Source organism: Pleurodeles waltl, chromosome 4_1, assembly GCF_031143425.1.
Source record: "Pleurodeles waltl isolate 20211129_DDA chromosome 4_1, aPleWal1.hap1.20221129, whole genome shotgun sequence".
NCBI classification, from domain to species: Eukaryota; Metazoa; Chordata; class Amphibia; order Caudata; family Salamandridae; genus Pleurodeles; species Pleurodeles waltl.
Window position 1 is genome coordinate 288610666 of NC_090442.1, and position 20792 is coordinate 288631457.

The 20792-nt window shown below is 48.3% G+C and overlaps 1 protein-coding gene across 1 annotated transcript in view; it reads right to left on the minus strand.

Annotated features, from left to right (window-relative positions):
* ZFC3H1 (zinc finger C3H1-type containing) overlaps positions 1-20792 on the minus strand; it is a 715283-nt gene that overhangs the window by 393522 nt on the left and 300969 nt on the right. Inside the window, exon 18 of the mRNA XM_069228345.1 lies at positions 5136-5257. Within this exon, the coding sequence (XP_069084446.1) occupies positions 5136-5257 (122 nt within the window). The remainder of the gene's footprint in view (positions 1-5135; positions 5258-20792) is intronic.

The following is a 20792-nucleotide window of genomic DNA, read 5'->3' on the forward strand; positions in this document are numbered from 1 at the left end:
GGGGCCGTGGCCGGAGGGGGCGGGCAACTCCACTAAGCTGGAGTGCCCTGCTGGGCTGTGACAAAGGGGTGAGCCTTTGAGGCTCACCGCCAGGTGTCACAGCTCCTGCCTGGGGGAGGTGTTAGCATCTCCACCCAGTGCAGGCTTTGTTACTGGCCTCAGAGTGACAAAGGCACTCTCCCCATGGGGCCAGCAACATGTCTCTGGTGTGGCAGGCTGCTGGAACTAGTCAGCCTACACAGACAGTCGGTAAAGTTTCAGGGGGCACCTCTAAGGTGCCCTCTGGGGTGTATTTTGCAATAAAATGTACACTGGCATCAGTGTGCATTTATTGTGCTGAGAAGTTTGATACCAAACTTCCCAGTTTTCAGTGTAGCCATTATGGTGCTGTGGAGTTCGTGTTTGACAGACTCCCAGACCATATACTCTTATGGCTACCCTGCACTTACAATGTCTAAGGTTTTGTTTAGACACTGTAGGGGTACCATGCTCATGCACTGGTACCCTCACCTATGGTATAGTGCACCCTGCCTTAGGGCTGTAAGGCCTGCTAGAGGGGTGTCTTACCTATACTGCATAGGCAGTGAGAGGCTGGCATGGCACCCTGAGGGGAGTGCCATGTCGACTTACTCGTTTTGTCCTCACTAGCACACACAAGCTGGCAAGCAGTGTGTCTGTGCTGAGTGAGAGGTCTCCAGGGTGGCATAAGACATGCTGCAGCCCTTAGAGACCTTCCTTGGCATCAGGGCCCTTGGTACTAGAAGTACCAGTTACAAGGGACTTATCTGGATGCCAGGGTCTGCCGATTGTGGATACAAAAGTACAGGTTAGGGAAAGAACACTGGTGCTGGGGCCTGGTGTAAGGAAATGCCTCCTTGGCATGGTTGCCCCCTGACTTTTTGCCTTTGCTGATGCTATGTTTACAATTGAAAGTGTGCTGAGGCCTGCTAACCAGGCCCCAGCACCAGTGTTCTTTCCCTAACCTGTACTTTTGTATCCACAATTGGCAGACCCTGGCATCCAGATAAGTCCCTTGTAACTGGTACTTCTAGTACCAAGGGCCCTGATGCCAAGGAAGGTCTCTAAGGGCTGCAGCATGTCTTATGCCACCCTGGAGACCTCTCACTCAGCACAGACACACTGCTTGCCAGCTTGTGTGTGCTAGTGAGGACAAAACGAGTAAGTCGACATGGCACTCCCCTCAGGGTGCCATGCCAGCCTCTCACTGCCTATGCAGTATAGGTAAGACACCCCTCTAGCAGGCCTTACAGCCCTAAGGCAGGGTGCACTATACCATAGGTGAGGGTACCAGTGCATGAGCATGGTACCCCTACAGTGTCTAAAGAAAACCTTAGACATTGTAAGTGCAGGGTAGCCATAAGAGTATATGGTCTGGGAGTCTGTCAAACACGAACTCCACAGCACCATAATGGCTACACTGAAAACTGGGAAGTTTGGTATCAAACTTCTCAGCACAATAAATGCACACTGATGCCAGTGTACATTTTATTGTAAAATACACCCCAGAGGGCACCTTAGAGGTGCCCCCTGAAACTTAACCGACTATCTGTGTAGGCTGACTAGTTTTAGCAGCCTGCCACAAATCGAGACATGTTGCTGGCCCCATGGGGAGAGTGCCTTTGTCACTCTGAGGCCAGTAACAAAGCCTGCACTGGGTGGAGATGCTAACACCTCCCCCAGGCAGGAATTGTCACACCTGGCGGTGAGCCTCAAAGGCTCACCTCCTTTGTGCCAACCCAGCAGGACACTCCAGCTAGTGGAGTTGCCCGCCCCCTCCGGCCAGGCCCCACTTTTGGCGGCAAGGCCGGAGAAAATAATGAGAATAACAAGGAGGAGTCACTGGCCAGTCAGGACAGCCCCTAAGGTGTCCTGAGCTGAGGTGACTCTAACTTTTAGAAATCCTCCATCTTGCAGATGGAGGATTCCCCCAATAGGGTTAGGATTGTGACCCCCTCCCCTTGGGAGGAGGCACAAAGAGGGTGTACCCACCCTCAGGGCTAGTAGCCATTGGCTACTAACCCCCCAGACCTAAACACGCCCTTAAATTTAGTATTTAAGGGCTACCCTGAACCCTAGAAAATTAGATTCCTGCAACTACAAGAAGAAGGACTGCCTAGCTGAAAACCCCTGCAGAGGAAGACCAGAAGACGACAACTGCCTTGGCTCCAGAAACTCACCGGCCTGTCTCCTGCCTTCCAAAGATCCTGCTCCAGCGACGCCTTCCAAAGGGACCAGCGACCTCGACATCCTCTGAGGACTGCCCCTGCTTCGAAAAGACAAGAAACTCCCGAGGACAGCGGACCTGCTCCAAGAAAAGCTGCAACTTTGTTTCCAGCAGCTTTAAAGAACCCTGCAAGCTCCCCGCAAGAAGCGTGAGACTTGTAACACTGCACCCGGCGACCCCGACTCGGCTGGTGGCGATCCAACACCTCAGGAGGGACCCCAGGACTACTCTAAGACTGTGAGTACAAAAACCTGTCCCCCCTGAGCCCCCACAGCGCCGCCTGCAGAGGGAAATCCCGAGGCTTCCCCTGACCGCGACTCTTTGAATCCTAAGTCCCGACACCTGGGAGAGACCCTGCACCCGCAGCCCCCAGGACCTGAAGGACCGGACTTTCACTGGAGAAGTGACCCCCAGGAGTCCCTCTCCCTTGCCCAAGTGGAGGTTTCCCCGAGGAACCCCCCCCTTGCCTGCCTGCAGCGCTGAAGAGATCCCGAGATCTCTCATAGACTAACATTGCGAACCCGACGCTTGTTTCTACACTGCACCCGGCCGCCCCCGCGCCGCTGAGGGTGAAATTTCTGTGTGGGCTTGTGTCCCCCCCGGTGCCCTACAAAACCCCCCTGGTCTGCCCTCCGAAGACGCGGGTACTTACCTGCAAGCAGACCGGAACCGGGGCACCCCCTTCTCTCCATTCTAGCCTATGTGTTTTGGGCACCACTTTGAACTCTGCACCTGACCGGCCCTGAGCTGCTGGTGTGGTGACTTTGGGGTTGCTCTGAACCCCCAACGGTGGGCTACCTTGGACCAAGAACTAAGCCCTGTAAGTGCCTTACTTACCTGGTTAACCTAACAAATACTTACCTCCCCTAGGAACTGTGAAAATTGCACTAAGTGTCCACTTTTAAAACAGCTATTTGTGAATAACTTGAAGTATACATGCAATTTTGATGATTTGAAGTTCCTAAAGTACTTACCTGCAATACCTTTCGAATGAGATATTACATGTAGAATTTGAACCTGTGGTTCTTAAAATAAACTAAGAAAAGATATTTTTCTATATAAAAACCTATTGGCTGGATTTGTCTCTGAGTGTGTGTACCTCATTTATTGCCTATGTGTATGTACAACAAATGCTTAACACTACTCCTTGGATAAGCCTACTGCTCGACCACACTACCACAAAATAGAGCATTAGTATTATCTATTTTTACCACTATTTTACCTCTAAGGGGAACCCTTGGACTCTGTGCATGCTATTCCTTACTTTGAAATAGCACATACAGAGCCAACTTCCTACACCTGGTTAGCAGGCCTCAGCACACTTTCAATTGTAAACATAGCATCAGCAAAGGCAAAAAGTCAGGGGGCAACCATGCCAAGGAGGCATTTCCTCACAGTGCCCAAACCCCTTTTAAGGTTAATTAAGGGCTCCCTCGTGGGTTTTCCTCAGATCCGTCAAGCAAGACTCTCCAAGGAACTCTCTGCAAGACATCTTCAGCTCCTGGAATCGCTGCTGGTCTTCGTTGGAACCGAACAAGTCTGCTTCTGGTGGGAAGATTCCCATTGGAACATTGTTTCTCTGGATTCTGCAAGAATTCTGCAACATCCAAGCTGTGCATCCTCCAAGTTTACAAGGACTATATTTGCACCTGGTAGCACAAAGAAGTCTCCATTGGAGTGAAGAAGTCACTTCCCTGCATCCGCAGGCACCTCAAGTCAACGTCGACCGGCTGTTGGGGTCTGCTGTCCTCAGACATTTGCAGATCCTGAAATACAGGTGGTGAGTCTGTGGTCTGCTCTGGCTCCTGCTTGTCTAAGGGAGATATACCAATGCTAGTTTAGTAATAGTGCTGTAATACAGTATCCTTTATTTTTGCAACACTCGTGGGTCTTTTTTATGCGTGAGTTAATGGCCGACGCCTGTAGTATTTCAAGTGCTTTACATTGCTCCTGGACAAGCTTAAGCTGCTCACCTCAGCCACCCCAGAGAGATTTTCCTATCAGAAATTTGTTATCTGGACACCTATTCACTATCACTATCACTATCACTATGGGTTTCCTGGACTCCGTATAAATTGCCACACCATAGGAGTGCACAATAAACTTAGCTAACATCCCACTCACACACTACGGGGTTTGGTCAATTTAAAAAAGGAAGAAAAATAAACCATCAGGAATGATGATAATAAAGTAAGGATATGCCTGTTATCAAAGTATAATAACAGTAATTGATTGTTTGAAGTGTCATGATTGGTTTTGTTATTTTTAAACTATAGTTAATAATTTGCTTTGATTTCCAGGCTAGACACGGAGTTCGCTTGGATAATTTTTATAAGAGCCTGGCAGTTCTGTTGTGCTCTTGGAAAATCATTTGAAGAGATGCATCTTTGCATTTGTTAATGGAAGGCACAACTGCTATGTAAAGATAGCATTAAGGAGATTGGATTCCTGATGTTGTATACAGGTGCATAAGCATATCTTTTATTGCTACAGTACTGTGCTGCTGTGGGAAAGCAATTAAAGTACATTATCTGAGTTTCAGTGTCTTTAATAAAAGCTCGATTTTCCTTTCGAGTCCAGCTACAAAAAACACAATTTCGAGTCACCATAAACTGATACCGAAGACAGGCCTCATAGATGAGAAAATATATGAGACATAATGTGCAATTCTTTCTACATTAGACAATGATACCAACAATGAGGCCAACGGAGATGCTGATTTACCTGGAATCTCCTGTCTCGTCAAGTGCTGAAATTAAAAAAAACTCAGTAGACCACATATCTTTATACATGTTGTTGTCCATGTTTTACTTTTTTGCTTATCTCTATAGTTTGATGAACTACCTAAATCAAAAGCAAAGTACCATACCAAACAAAATGTATAACTGACCTGCTGCAGTCCCAATTTCCTCATCAGTGCTTCCCTCAGAGCAGCCTATCAAGGTTAGATTGTAGGAAAGTATATCTTGAAATAACTCTTTTCGACTTAGGGTACAGTCTCGCATGTGCTGCCTGGAACAAAAAGTAGGAGAGAAGAGACTGAGAAACTTTCCTTTAGCATGAAATAATAAGATGTAAAGCCAAGGAAGCAAAGCATTGGCAAAGGGAACAGGTCTCAACTCTGGGCCCATCAGCTTCCCCAATGGTTATCATAATGCTGTACAGCATCAGAGGTGGCGGGACGGGTGGAAAACGTTTTACTGATAATGTACAAAAAAATTTAAGAAATAAATAGAAAACTAGCACAATAAAGTAACAGATCACGTCAGTCTACTGCATTCTTGGGTGCATGAACATTCATGTGCACACCATCTGAATGATAGTGAGAACATTTCTTTTTAGTTTACAAATCCAAGATGGCGACGCCACTTGGTTTAGTAAACAAACAATAATTAAGACTACTTTGCTAAAAGTGCAAAATAGAGAAAATGCATAAGGGGTAGGGCCAATCTATGTTACATCTACACAGTGAAGTCAGCAACAAGGCAGTGGAGTGCTACAAAAGAAGAGCAAGTGGAGAGAAAGTGTTAAGGCATTTGGAAAAAGCACATGATGGAAAGTTGGGAGCAGAGGAGATTAAAACAGTGCACAAGCACTCAATGTGAGCATCACAGAGGGAGAGGGAGAGGGAGAGATTATATATATATATATATATATATATATATATATATATATATATATAGATATATATATATATATATATATATATATATGTATATATATGGAAAATGTCACTTACCCAGTACATCTGTTCGTGGCATGAGACGCTGCAGATTCACATGCTGTGCATATCCCACCATCTAGTGTTGGGCTCGGAGTGTTACAAGTTGTTTTTCTTCGAAGAAGTCTTTTCGGGTCACGAGATCGAGGGACTCCTCCCATTTCAGCTCCATTGCGCATGGGCGTCGACTCCATCTTAGATTGTTTTCCCCGCAGTGGGTGAGGTAGGAGTTGTGTATATAGTAATAATGCCCATGCAATGGAGTAAGTATGTGTAAGGAAATGCCTCCTTGGCATGGTTACCCCTGACTTTTTGCCTTTGCTGATGCTATGTTTTGAATTGGAAGTGTGCTGAGGCCTGCTAACCAGGCCCCAGCACCAGTGTTCTTTCCCTAACCTGTACTTTTGATTCCACAATTGGCACACCCTGGCATCCAGATAAGTCACTTGTAACTGGTACCTCTGGTACCAAGGGCCCTGATGCCAGGGAAGGTCTCTAAGGGCTGCAGCATGTCTTAAGCCACCCTGGAGACCCCTCACTCAGCACAGACACACTGCTTGCCAGCTTGTGTGTGCTGGTGAGAACAAAACGAGTAAGTCGACATGGCACTCCCCTCAGGGTGCCATGCCAGCCTCTCACTGCCTATGCAGGTATAGATGAGTCACCCCTCTAGCAGGCCTTACAGCCCTAAGGCAGGGTGCACTATACCATAGGTGAGGGCACCAGTGCATGAGCACTGTGCCCCTACAGTGTCTAAGCAATACCTTAGATATTGTAAGTGCAGGGTAGCCATAAGAGTATATGGTCTGGGAGTCTGTTTTACACGAACTCCACAGCACCATAATGGCTACACTGAAAACTGGGAAGTTTGGTATCAAACTTCTCAGCACAATAAATGCACACTGATGCCAGTGTACATTTTATTGTAAAATACACCACAGAGGGCACCTTAGAGGTGCCCCCTGAAACTTAACCGACTATCTGTGTAGGCTGACTGGTTCCAGCAGCCTGCCACACTAGAGACATGTTGCTGGCCCCATGGGGAGAGTGCCTTTGTCACTCTGAGGCCAGTAACAAAGCCTGCACTGGGTGGAGATGCTAACACCTCCCCCAGGCCGGAGCTGTAACACCTGGCGGTGAGCCTCAAAGGCTCACCCCTTTGTCACAGCACCGCAGGACACTCCAGCTTAGTGGAGTTGCCCGCCCCCTCCGGCCACGGCCCCCACTTTTGGCAGCAAGGCTGGAGGAAACAAAGAAAACAACAAGGAAGAGTCACTGGCCAGTCAGGACAGCCCCTAAGGTGTCCTGAGCTGAAGTGACTAACTTTTAGAAATCCTCCATCTTGCAGATGGAGGATTCCCCCAATAGGATTAGGGATGTGACCCCCTCCCCTTGGGAGGGGGCACAAAGAGGGTGTACCCACCCTCAGGGCTAGTAGCCATTGGCTACTAACCCCCCAGACCTAAACACGCCCTTAAATTTAGTATTTAAGGGCTTCCCTGAACCTAAGATTTTAGATTCCTGCAACTTACCGAAGAAGAAGACTGCTGAGCTGAAAACCCCTGCAGAAGAAGAAAGAAGACACCAACTGCTTTGGCCCCAGTCCTACCGGCCCGTCTCCTGCCTTCTAAAGAACCCTGCTCCAGCTACGCTTTCTCCAGGACCAGCGACCTCTGAATCCTCAGAGGACTGCCCTACTTCCAAGAGACCAAGAAACTCCTGAGGACAGCGGCACGGCTCCAAAAGAACTGCAACTTTGTTTCAAGTAGCAGATTTAAAGACCCCTGCAACTCCCCGCAAGAAGCGTGAGACTTGCAACACTGCACCCGGCGACCCCGACTCGACTGGTGGAGAACAACCAACTCAGGGAGGACCCTCCGGCGACTCTACGACTGTGAGTAACCAAAGTTGTCCCCCCTGAGCCCCCACAGCGACGCCTGCAGAGGGAATCCCCAGGCTCTCCCTGACCGCGACTCTCTGAACTCCATTTCCCGACGGCTGGAAAAGACCCTGCACCCGCAGCCCCCAGCCCCTAAAGAAACGGAACTTCTGTGCAGGAGTGACCCCCAGGAGGCCCTCTCCCTTGCCCAGGTGGTGGCTACCCCGAGGAGCCCCCCCCCTTGCCTGCCTGCATCGCTGAAGAGACCCCTTGGTCTCCCATTGAAAACTAAAGAAAACCCAACGCTTGTTTCTACACTGCACCCGGCCGCCCCAGTGCCGCTGAGGGTGTACTTTTTGTGTGAACTTGTGTCCCCCCCGGTGCCCTACAAAACCCCCCTGGTCTGCCCTCCGAAGACGCGGGAACTTACCTGCTGGCAGACCGGAACCGGGGCACCCCCTTCTCTCCATTGAAGCCTATGTGTTTTGGGCACCTCTTTGACCTTTGCACCTGACCGGCCCTGAGCTGCTGGTGTGATAACTTTGGGGTTGCTCTGAACCCCCAACGGTGGGCTACCTTGGACCAAAAACTGAAACCTGTAAGTGATCTACTTACCTGAAATAACTAACAAAAACTTATCTCCCCCAGGAACTGTGAAAATTGCACTGTGTCCACTTTTAAAACAGCTTATTGTGTTTTATGTAAAAAGTATACATGCTAATGTAATGATTCAAAGTTCCTAGAGTACTTACCTGCAATACCTTTCAAATGAGATATTACATGTAGAATTTGAACCTGTGGTTCTTAAAATAAACTAAGAAAAGATATTTTTCTATAACAAAACCTATTGGCTGGATTTGTCTCGGAGTGTGTGTTCCTCATTTATTGCCTGTGTGTATGTACAACAAATGCTTAACACTACTCCTTTGATAAGCCTACTGCTCGACCACACTACCACAAAATAGAGCATTAGTATTATCTCTTTTTGCCACTATCTTACCTCTAAGGGGAACCCTTGGACTCTGTGCATGCTATTCCTTACTTTGAAATAGCACATACAGAGCCAACGTCCTACAGTATGTATGTACATAATGTGACTAAAAGTGTTATGTTTACAAATTTTCAAATGTACAAGTTTAACTTTAGTCAACTTATAACGGCTACAGGCTCCCGGGGAGGTGGGAGGGCGCATGTGAATCTGCAGCGTCTCATGCCACGAACAGATGTACACTGGGTAAGTGACATTTTCCGTTCGATGGTATGTGTAGCTGCAGATACACATGCTGTGCATAGACTAATAAGCAGTTATCTCCCCCAAAGCGGTGGTTTAGCCTGTAGGAGTTGAAGTTGTCTGAAATAATGTTCTTAGTACTGCTTGTCCTTGTAGGAAGTTGGCTCTGTATGCACTATTTCAAAGTAAGGAATAGTATGCACAGAGTCCAAGGGTTCCCCTTAGAGGTAAGATAGTGGCAAAAAGAGATAATACTAATGCTCTATTTTGTGGTAGTGTGGTCGAGCAGTAGGCTTATCAAAGTAGTGTTAAGCATTTGTTGTACATACACACAGGCAATAAATGAGGAACACACACTCCGAGACAAATCCAGGCCAATAGGTTTTGTTATAGAAAAATATCTTTTCTTAGTTTATTTTAAGAACCACAGGTTCAAATTCTACATGTAATATCTCATTTGAAAGGTATTGCAGGTAAGTACTTTAGAAACTTTGAATAATTACAGTAGCATATATACTTTTCACATAAAACACAAATAGCTGTTTTAAAAGTGGACACAGTGCAATTTTCACAGTTCCTGGGGGAGGTAAAGTATTGTTAGTTTTAGCAGGTAAGTAAATCACCTACAAGTTTCAGATTTGGGTCCAAGGTAGCCCACCGTTGGGGATTCAGAGCAACCCCAAAGTTACCACACCAGCAGCTCAGGGCTGGTCAGGTGCAGAGGTCAAAGAGGTGCCCAAAACACATAGGCTTCAATGGAGAGAAGGGGGTGCCCCGGTTCCAGTCTGCCAGCAGGTAAGTACCCGCGTCTTCGGAGGGCAGACCAGAGGGGTTTTGTAGGGCACCGGGGGGGACACAAGTCCACACAAAAAGTACACCCTCAGCAGCGCGGGGGCGGCCGGGTGCAGTGTAGAAACAAGCGTCGGGTTTTCAATGTAAATCAATGGGAGACCAAGGGGTCTCTTCAGCGGTGCAGGCAGGCAAGGGGGGGGCTCCTCGGGGTAGCCACCACCTGGGCAAGGGAGAGGGCCTCCTGGGGGTCACTCCTGCACTGAAGTTCCGTTCCTTCAGGTGCTGGGGGCTGCGGGTGCAGGGTCTTTTCCAGCCGTCGGGATTTTAGAGTCAGGCAGTCGCGGTCAGGGGGAGCCTGGGGATTCCCTCTGCAGGCGTTGCTGCGGGGGCTCAGGGGGGACAACTTTGGTTACTCACAGTCTCGGAGTCGCCGGAGGGTCCTCCCTGTAGCGTTGTTTCTCCACCAGTCGAGTCGGGGTCGCCGGGTGTAGTGTTGCAAGTCTCACGCTTCTTGCGGGGATTTGCAGGGGTCTTTAAATCTGCTCCTCTGTAACAAAGTTGCAGTCTTTTTGGAGCAGGGCCGCTGTCCTCTGGAGTTTCTTGTCTTTCTTGAAGCAGGGCAGTCCTCTGAGGATTCAGAGGTCGCTGGTCCTGGGGAAAGCGTCGCTGGAGCAGGTTTCTTTAGAAGGCAGGAGACAGGCCGGTAGGTCAGGGGCCAAAGCAGTTGGTGTCTTCTTTTCTTCTTCTGCAGGGGTCTTTCAGCTCAGCAGTCCTTTTCTTCTTGTAGTTGCAGGAATCTAAATTCTTAGGTTCAGGGAAGCCCTTAAATACCAAATTTAAGGGCGTGTTTAGGTCTGGGGGGTTAGTAGCCAATGGCTACTAGCCCCGAGGGTGGGTACACCCTCTTTGTGCCTCCTCCCAAGGGGAGGGGGGTCACATTCCTATCCCTATTGGGGGAATCCTCCTTCTAAAAGATGGAGGATTTCTAAAAGTCAGAGTCACCTCAGCTCAGGACACCTTAGGGGCTGTCCTGACTGGCTAGTGACTCCTCCTTGTTTTTCTCATTATCTCTCCTGGACTTGCCGCCAAAAGTGGGGGCTGTGTCCAGGGGTCGGGCATCTCCACTAGCTGGAGTGCCCTGGGGCATTGTAACACAAAGCTTGAGCCTTTGAAGCTCACTGCTAGGTGTTACAGTTCCTGCAGGGGGGGAGGTGTGAAGCACCTCCACCCAGAGCAGGCTTTGTTTCTGTCCTCAGAGGACACAAAGGCTCTCACCGCATGAGGTCAGAAACTCGTCTCTCAGCAGCAGGCTGGCACAGACCAGTCAGTCCTGCACTGAACAATTGGGTAAAATACAGGGGGCATCTCTAAGATGCTCTCTGTGTGCATTTTTTAATAAATCCAACACTGGCATCAGTGTGGGTTTATTATTCTGAGAAGTTTGATACTAAACTTCCCAGTATTCAGTGTAGCCATTATGGAGCTGTGGAGTTCGTTTTTGACAGACTCCCAGACCATATACTCTTATGACTACCCTGCACTTACAATGTCTAAGGTTTTGCTTAGACACTGTAGGGGCATAGTGCTCATGCACTGGTGCCCTCATCTATGGTATAGTGCACCCTGCCTTAGGGCTGGAAGGCCTACTAGAGGGGTGTCTTACCTATACTGCATAGGCAGTGAGAGGCTGGCATGGCACCCTGAGGGGAGTGCCATGTCGACTTACTCGTTTTGTCCTCACTAGCACACACAAGCTGGCAAGCAGTGTGTCTGTGCTGAGTGAGAGGTCTCCAGGGTGGCATAAGACATGCTGCAGCCCTTAGAGACCTTCCTTGGCATCAGGGCCCTTGGTACTAGAAGTACCAGTTACAAGGGACTTATCTGGATGCCAGGGTCTGCCAATTGTGGATACAAAAGTACAGGTTAGGGAAAGAACACTGGTGCTGGGGCCTGGTTAGCAGGCCTCAGCACACTTTCAATTGTAAACATAGCATCAGCAAAGGCAAAAAGTCAGGGGGCAACCATGCCAAGGAGGCATTTCCTTACACAGGTCAAGTATTGCATTTCACAAGAGTGCATGGGTTCGAATGGTGGACCCATGAGTCGCGTTACTACAATATTGAGGTTCCACGAAGGAACTGGTGGTGTTCTTGGTGGAATTATCCTTTTTAAACCCTCCATAAATGCTTTTATGACTGGGGTTCTAAATAGTGAAGTTGAATGTGTAATTTGCAGACAGGCTGAAATTGCTGTGAGATGTATTTTAATGGACGAAAAAGCTAAGTTAGATTTTTATAAGTGTAGTAAGTAGCTTACAATGTCTCTTGTGGACGCGTGTAATGGTTGAATTTGATTATTTTGACAGTAATAAAAAAATCGTTTCCATTTATTTGCGTAGCAATGTCTTGTAGTAGGTTTTCTAGCCTGTTTGATGACCTCCATACATTCTTGTGTAAGGTCTAGGTGTCCGAATTCTAAGACTTCAGGAGCCAGATCGCTTGATTGAGCGATGCTGGATTAGGTGTCTGATCTGTTGTTTGTGTTGTGTCAACAGATCTGGTCTGTTTGGTAGTTTGATATGAGGCACTACTGACAGGTCTCGTAATGTTGTGTACCAAGGTTGTCGTGCCCAAGTTGGTGCTATTAGTATTAGTTTGAGTTTGTTTTGACTCAATTTGTTTACAAGATACGGAAGGAGTGGGAGAGGGGGGAAAGCGTAAGCAAATATCCCTGACCAACTCATCCATAACGCATTGCCTTTGGAGTGAGGCTGTGGGTACCTGGATGCGAAGTTTTGGCATTTTGCGTTTTCTTTTGTTGCGAATAGGTCTATTTGCGGTGTTCCCCACTTTTGGAAGTAGGTTTGCAGTATCTGTGGATGAATCTCCCATTCGTGGATCTGTTGGTGATCTCGACTGGGATTTTCTGCCAATTGGTTTTGAATTCCTGTGATGTATTGCGCTATTAGGCGAATGTGATTGTGAATCGCCCAATGCCAAATCTTCTGTGCTAAGAGACACAGTTGTGATGAGTGTGTGCCTCCCTGTTTGTTTAAGTAATACATTGTTGTCATGTTGTCTGTTTTGACAAGAATGTGTTTGTGGGTTATTAGCGGTTGAAATGCTTTCAACGCTAGAAACACTGCTAGTAGTTCTAGCTGATTTATGTGAAGTTGCTTCTGCTGAGTGTCCCATTGTCCCTGGATGCTGTGTTGGTTGAGATGTGCTCCCCACCCTACCATGGAAGCATCTGTTGTGATTACGTATTGAGGCACTGGGTCTTGGAAAGACCGCCCTTGGTTTAAATTTACAGGATTCCACCATTGAAGCGAGGTGTGTGTTTGGCGGTCTATCAACACTAGATCTTGAAGTTGACCCTGTGCTTGTGTCCATTGTGTTGCTAGGCACTGTTGTAAGGGCCGCATGTGTAATCTTGCGTTTGGGACAATGGCTATGCATGAGGACATCATGCCTAGTAGTTTCATCACTAATTTTACCTGATACTTTTGGTTTGGGTGCATGCTTTGTATTACTTTTTGGAATGCTTGTGCCCTTTGTGGACTTGGAGTGGCAATCCCTTTTTTTGTGTTGATTGTTGCTCCTAAGTATTGTTGTATTTGACACGGCTGTAAGTGTGATTTTTGGTAGTTTAGTGAGAACCCTAGTTTGTGAGGGGTTTCTATGACGTATTTTGTGTGTTGAAGACACTGTTTCTGTGTGTTGGTTTTGATTAACCAATCGTCTAGATACGGGAATACGTGTATGTGCTATCTTCTGATATGTGCCGCTACTACTGCAAGGCATTTTGTAAATACCATTCGGAATAACAACAGCACCAAGGGTAACACTTTGAACTGGTAATGTACTCCTTGGAATACGAACCTGAAGTATTTCCTGTGTGAAGGATGTATGGGTATATCGAAGTACGCATCTTTGAGATCTAATGTCGTCATGTAGTCTTGTTGTTTGAGCAAGGGGATTACGTCTTGAAGTGTTACCATGTGAAAGTGATCCGATTTGATGTAAAGATTTAGTGTTCTGAGATCTAATATAGGTCTTAGAGTTTTGTCCTTTTTGGGTATGAGAAAGTACAGGGAGAAAACCCCTGTCCCTTTTTGATGACTGGGTACTAGTTCTATTGCCTCTTTTTTGTAACAACGCTTGGACTTCTATCTGTAATAGATCCATGTGTTGTTTGGACATGTGTGTTTTTGGCGGCACATTTGGTGGTAATTGTAGAATTCTATGCAATAGCCATGTTGGATGATGGCTAAGACCCACGAGTCCGTTGTTATTTCCTCCCAATTTTGGTAAAAATCTGTTAGTCTCCCCCCCCCCCACTGGTGTTACGTGTTGGGGATTTGTGACACTGAAGTCACTGTTTGTTTTGAGGGGTCATGGGACTTTGGAACTTCCCTCCAGTCTTAGTGAACTGTCCCCCTCTGTATTGTCCCCGAAAGCCTCCTCTCTGATACTGGCTCTGGTATGTGGGCCTGGTTTGTGAAGTTGAGGGTTCTGTTGTTTGAGCCCGAAACCCCCCCTCTAAATTGTGTCTTCCTAAAAGTGCCTCTGCTCTGTGGGGAGTAGAGCGCGCCCATGGCTTTGGCCGTATCTGTATCTTTTTTCAGCTTCTCGATAGCAGTGTCCACTTCCGGCCCAAACAACTGCTGTCCATTAAAAGGCATATTAAGCACAGCCTGTTGGATTTCGGGATTGAATCCTGAGGTACGCAGCCATGCATGTCTCCGAATTGTCACCGCTGTATTTACAGTTCTTGCAGCTGTGTCTGCTGCGTCCATTGCTGAACGTATCTGGTTATTTGAAATACTTTGGCCTTCTTCTACCACCTGTTGTGCACGTTTTTGGAATTCTTTGGGCAGATGTTCAATAAAGTGTTGCATTTCATCCCAGTGGGCTCTGTCATATCTTGACAGCAAAGCCTGTGAATTCGCAATGCACCATTGATTGGCTGCTTGTGCTGCCACTCTTTTTCCCGCTGCGTCGAACTTGCGACTTTCTTTGTCGGGTGGTGGTGCATCTCCGGATGTGTGTGAATTCACCCTTTTACGTGCTGCGCCAACTACTACTGAGTCCGGTGTCAGTTGCTGCGTAATGTACATAGGGTCTGTTGGTGGAGGCTTGTACTTTTTCTCCACCCTAGGAGTAACAGCCCTGCCTTTCAAGGGTTCTTGGAATATTTCCTTTGCGTGCTTCAACATTCCCGTTAGCATTGGAAGACTCTGGTACTGACTATGTGTGGATGACAGAGTATTAAATAAAAAGTCATCTTCGATAGGTTCGGCGTGCAGTGTCACGTTGTGAAAAGCAGCTGCTCTGGACACCACCTGCGTGTAAGCAGTACTGTCTTCAGGTGCTGATGGTCTTGCTGGGTAACAGTCAGGACTGTTATCTGACACAGGCGCATCATAAAGATCCCATGCATCTGGGTCATCTTGGCTCATGCTTGTGTGTGTTGGAGACTGCATCATCGGTGGGCTAGCGATTGGTGATGATTGCGGTGAGCGTTGAGGTGATGGTGGCGGAGTTACTTGTTTTGCCACCGTTGCTTGTGGTGGTTTATCCTTCTCTTGGAAAGCCAGTTTCCTTTTCATCCTTATAGGAGGGAGAGTTCTTATCTTCCCTGTCTCCTTTTGGATATGGAGCCTTCTCTGTGTATAATCTGGCTCCCCTACCTCTAGTTCCTGTCCGAATTTATGGCTTTGCATTTGTGTGGAAAGCCCTTGCTCCTCGGTGTAGGAACTTGTTTTCGGCTCCGAAGCCGGATGTTTTGGGATCTAAACCTTTTCCACCATCTTTTTCGGCTCCGAAGCCACTTTTTTGTGTTTCGGTGTTCTGATCTCTCGGTGCCGAGTCGTCTCTGTGCCGGTATCTCGATGTCGAGATTGTTCTGACCCGGTGTCTCGGGGTCGAGTCTTTTCTGTGCCGGTATATTGACCGGAGTCGGATGACTTCGACACATGCGTGCCCTTTTTCAGTGCCGATGGACACTCACCGATTTTTTGGGTTAAGCCATGGCCTGCCGGCGGTGGCGTCCCCTGGGCTCTGATGAATTTACCGTGAGTTTTGGCTGGGGCGTTTTTACTCACGGTTTTCGGCGTCAGTTCTGTTTCGGCCTCGTCCGAGTCAGCAATGGAGAAGGTTTCTTCTTCCTCCAAGTCTTGGTGTCCTGATGGCGCCAACGCCATTTGAAGTCTTCTCGCTCTCCGGTCCCTCATCGTTTTCCTCGATCAAAATGCTCAATAGGCCTCACAGGTATCCTCTTTGTGTTCGGGAGACAAACACAAATTACAGACCAAATGTTGATCTGTGTAAGGATACTTGTTGTGGCATTCAGGGCAGAAGCGGAATGGGGTCTGTAGGAAGTTGGCTCTGTATGTACTATTTCAAAGTAAGGAATAGTATGCATAGAGTCCAAGGGTTCCCCTTAGAGGTAAGATAGTGGCAAAAAGAGATAATACTAATGCTCTATTTTGTGGTAGTGTGGTCGAGCAGTAGGCTTATCAAAGGAGTAGTGTTAAGCATTTGTTGTACATACACACAGGCAATAAATGAGGAACACACACTCCGAGACAAATCCAGGCCAATAGGTTTTGTTATAGAAAAATATCTTTTCTTAGTTTATTTTAAGAACCACGGGTTCAAATTCTACATGTAATATCTCATTTGAAAGGTATTGCAGGTAAGTACTTTAGGAACTTTGAATCATTACATTAGCATGTATACTTATCACAAAAAACACAATAAGCTGTTTTAAAAGTGGACACAGTGCAATTTTCACAGTTCCTGGTGGAGGTAAGTTTTTGTTAGTTTTGTCAGGTAAGTAAATCACTTACAAGTCTCAGGTTTGGGTCCAAGGTAGCCCACCGTTGGGGGTTCAGAGCAACCCCAAAGTTACCACACCAGCAGCTCAGGGCCGGTCAGGTGCAGAGGTCAAAGAGGTGCCCCAAAACGCATAGGCTTCAATGGAGAGAAGGGGGTGCCCCGGTTCCGGTCTGCCAGCAGGTAAGTACCCGCGTCTTCGGAGGGCAGACCAGGGGGGTTTTGTAGGGCACCGGGGGGGACACAAGTCCACACAAAAAGTACACCCTCAGCGGCACTGGGGCGGCCGGGTGCAGTGTAGAAACAAGCGTCGGGTTTTCAATGGAAATCAATGAGAGATCAAGGGATCTCTTCAGCGTTGCAGGCAGGCAAGGGGGGGGCTTCTCGGGGTAGCCACCACCTGGGCAAGGGAGAGGGCTTCCTGGGGGTCACTCCTGCACAGGAGTTCCGTTCCTTTAGGTGCTGGGGGCTGCGGGTGCAGGGTCTATTCCAGCCGTCGGGAAATGGAGTTCAGGCAGTCGCGGTCAGGGGGAGCCTCGGGATTCCCTCTGCAGGCGTCGCTGTGGGGGCTCAGGGGGGACAACTTTGGTTACTCACGGACTCGGAGTCGCCGGAGGGTCCTCCCTGAGGTGTTGGTTCTCCACCAGTCGAGTTCGCCGGGTGCAGTGTTGCAAGTCTCACGCTTCTTGCGGGGAGTTGCAGGGGTCTTTAAATCTGCTCCTTGAAACAAAGTTGCAGTTCTTTTGGAGCAGTGCTGCTGTCCTCGGGAGTTTCTTGGTCTCTTGGAAGCAGGGCAGTCCTCTGAGGATTCAGAGGTCGCTGGTCCTGGAGAAAGCGTCGATGGAGCAGGGTTCTTTAGAAGGCAGGAGACAGGCCGGTAGGACTGGGGCCAAAGCAGTTGGTGTCTTCTTTCTTCTTCGGCAGGGGTTTTCAGCTAAGCAGTCTTCTTCTTTGGTAAGTTGCAGGAATCTGTTTTCCTAGGTTCAGGGAAGCCCTTAAATACTAAACTTAAGGGCGTGTTTAGGTCTGGGGGGTTAGTAGCCAATGGCTACTAGCCCTGAGGGTGGGTACACCCTCTTTGTGCCTCCTCCCAAGGGGAGGGGGTCACATCCCTAATCCTATTGGGGAATCCTCCATCTGCAAGATGGAGGATTTCTAAAAGTTAGAGTCACTTCAGCTCAGGACACCTTAGGGGCTGTCCTGACTGGCCAGTGACTCCTCCTTGTTATTCTCATTATTTTCACTGGCCTTGCCGCCAAAAGTGGGGGCTGTGGCCGGAGGGGGCAGGCAACTCCACTAGCTGGAGTGTCCTGCGGTGCTGGCACAAAGGGGTGAGCCTTTGAGGCTCACCGCCAGGTGTGACAGCTCCTGCCTGGGGCAGGTGTTAGCATCTCCACCCAGTGCAGAGGCTTTGTTACTGGCCTCAGAGTGACAAAGGCACTCTCCCCATGGGGCCAGCAACATGTCTCGGTTGTGGCAGGCTGCTGGAACCAGTCAGCCTACACAGATAGTCGGTTAAGGTTTCAGGGGGCACCTCTAAGGTGCCCTCTGGGGTGTATTTCACAATAAAATGTACACTGGCATCAGTGTGCATTTATTGTGCTGAGAAGTTTGATACCAAACTTCCCAGTTTTCAGTGTAGCCATTATGGTGCTGTGGAGTTCGTGTAAAACAGACTCCCAGACCATATACTCTTATGGCTACCCTGCACTTACAATGTCTAAGGTATTGCTTAGACACTGTAGGGGCACAGTGCTCATGCACTGGTGCCCTCACCTATGGTATAGTGCACCCTGCCTTAGGGCTGTAAGGCCTGCTAGAGGGGTGACTTATCTATACCTGCATAGGCAGTGAGAGGCTGGCATGGCACCCTGAGGGGAGTGCCATGTCGACTTACTCGTTTTGTTCTCACCAGCACACACAAGCTGGCAAGCAGGGTGTCTGTGCTGAGTGAGGGGTCTCCAGGGTGGCATAAGATATGCTGCAGCCCTTAGAGACCTTCCTTGGCATCAGGGCCCTTGGTACCAGGGGTACCATTTACAACGGACTTATCTGGATGCCAGGGTGTGTCAATTGTGGATACAAAAGTACAGGTTAGGGAAAGAACACTGGTGCTGGGGCCTGGTTAGCAGGCCTCAGCACACTTTCAATTCAAAACATAGCATCAAAGGCAAAAAGTCAGGGGGTAAGCATGCCAAGGAGGCATTTACCTTACACAACCCCCCCCCCCCCCCAAACGAAAGAGGATGAGACTAACCTTTCCCAAGAGAGTCTTCATTTTCTAAGTGGAAGAACCTGGAAAGGCCATCTGCATTGGCATGGGCAGTCCCAGGTCTGTGTTCCACTATAAAGTCCATTCCCTGTAGGGAGATGGACCACCTCAACAGTTTTGGATTTTCACCTTTCATTTGCATCAGCCATCTGAGAGGTCTGTGGTCAGTTTGAACTAGGAAGTGAGTACCAAAGAGGTATGGTCTCAACTTCTTCAGGGACCAAACCACAGCAAAGGCCTCCCTCTCAATGGCACTCCAACGCTGCTCCCTGGGGAGTAACCTCCTGCTAATGAAAGCAACAGGCTGGTCAAGGCCATTATCATTTGTTTGGGACAAAACTGCCCCTATCCCATGTTCAGAGGCATCTGTTTGCACAATGAATTGCTTGGAGTAATCTGGAGCTTTTAGAACTGGTGCTGTGCACATAGCTTGTTTCAGGGTGTCAAAGGCCTGTTGGCATTCCACAGTCCAGTTCACTTTCTTGGGCATTTTCTTGGAGGTGAGTTCTGTGAGGGCTGTCACAATGGATCCATATCCCTTCACAAACCTCCTATAGTACCCAGTCAAGCCAAGGAATGCCCTGACTTGAGTCTGGGTTTTTGGAGCTGCCCAGTCCAGAATAGTCTGGATCTGAGGCTGGAGTGGCTGAACTTGGCCTCCACCTACAAGGTGTCCCAAGTAAACCACAGTTCCCTGCCCTATCTGGCATTTGGATGCCTTGATAGAGAGGCCTGCTGATTGCAGAGCCTTCAAAACCTTCTTCAGGTGGACCAGGTGATCCTGCCAGGTGGAGCTGAAGACAGCAATATCATCGAGATAAGCTGCACTAAAGGATTCCAACCCAGCAAGGACTTGATTCACCAACCTTTGGAAGGTGGCAGGGGCATTCTTTAAACCAAAGGGCATAACAGTAAACTGATAATGCCCATCAGGTGTGGAGAATGCTGTTTTCTCTTTTGCTCCAGGTGCCATTTTGATTTGCCAGTACCCTGCTGTTAAGTCAAAGGTACTTAAGAATTTGGCAGCACCTAATTTGTCAATCAGCTCGTCAGCTCTAGGAATGGGATGGGCATCTGTCTTGGTGACAGAATTAAGACCTCTGTAGTCCACACAAAACCTCATCTCTCTCTTTCCTTCTTTGGTGTGAGGTTTGGGGACTAAGACCACTGGGCTAGCCCAGGGGCTGTCAGAGTACTCAATTACTCCCAATTCCAGCATCTTGTGGACTTCCACCTTGATCAGACTGTCTGAAGATTTTGTTTTTGACAGGAATGCTGTCTCCTGTGTCCACATCATGGGTACACAGGTGTGTCTGACCAGGGGGTTAGGGAAAAGAGCTCAGCAAACTGTTGTAGGACCTTCCTACAGTCAGCTTGCTGTTGGCCAGAGAGGGTGTCTGAATAGATCACTCCATCCACTGAGCCATCTTTAGGGTCTGATGAGTGGAGATCAGGGAGAGGCTCACTCTCAGCTTCCTGCTCCTCATCTGTCACCATCAACAGATTCACATCAGCCCTATCATGGAAGATGTAAAGAAATGGCTCCCTGTTGCAGTTACCCCCCACTTTTTGCCTGATACTGATTTGACTGAGAAGAGTGCTGGGACCCTGCTAACCAGGCCCCAGCACCAGTGTTCCTTCACCTAAAATGTACTTTTGTATCCACAATTGGCAGACCCTGGCATCCAGATAAGTCCCTTGTAACTGGTACTTCTAGTACCAAGGGCCCTGATGCCAAGGAAGGTCTCTAAGGGCTGCCGCATGTCTTATGCCACCCTGGAGACCTCTCACTCAGCACAGACACACTGCTTGC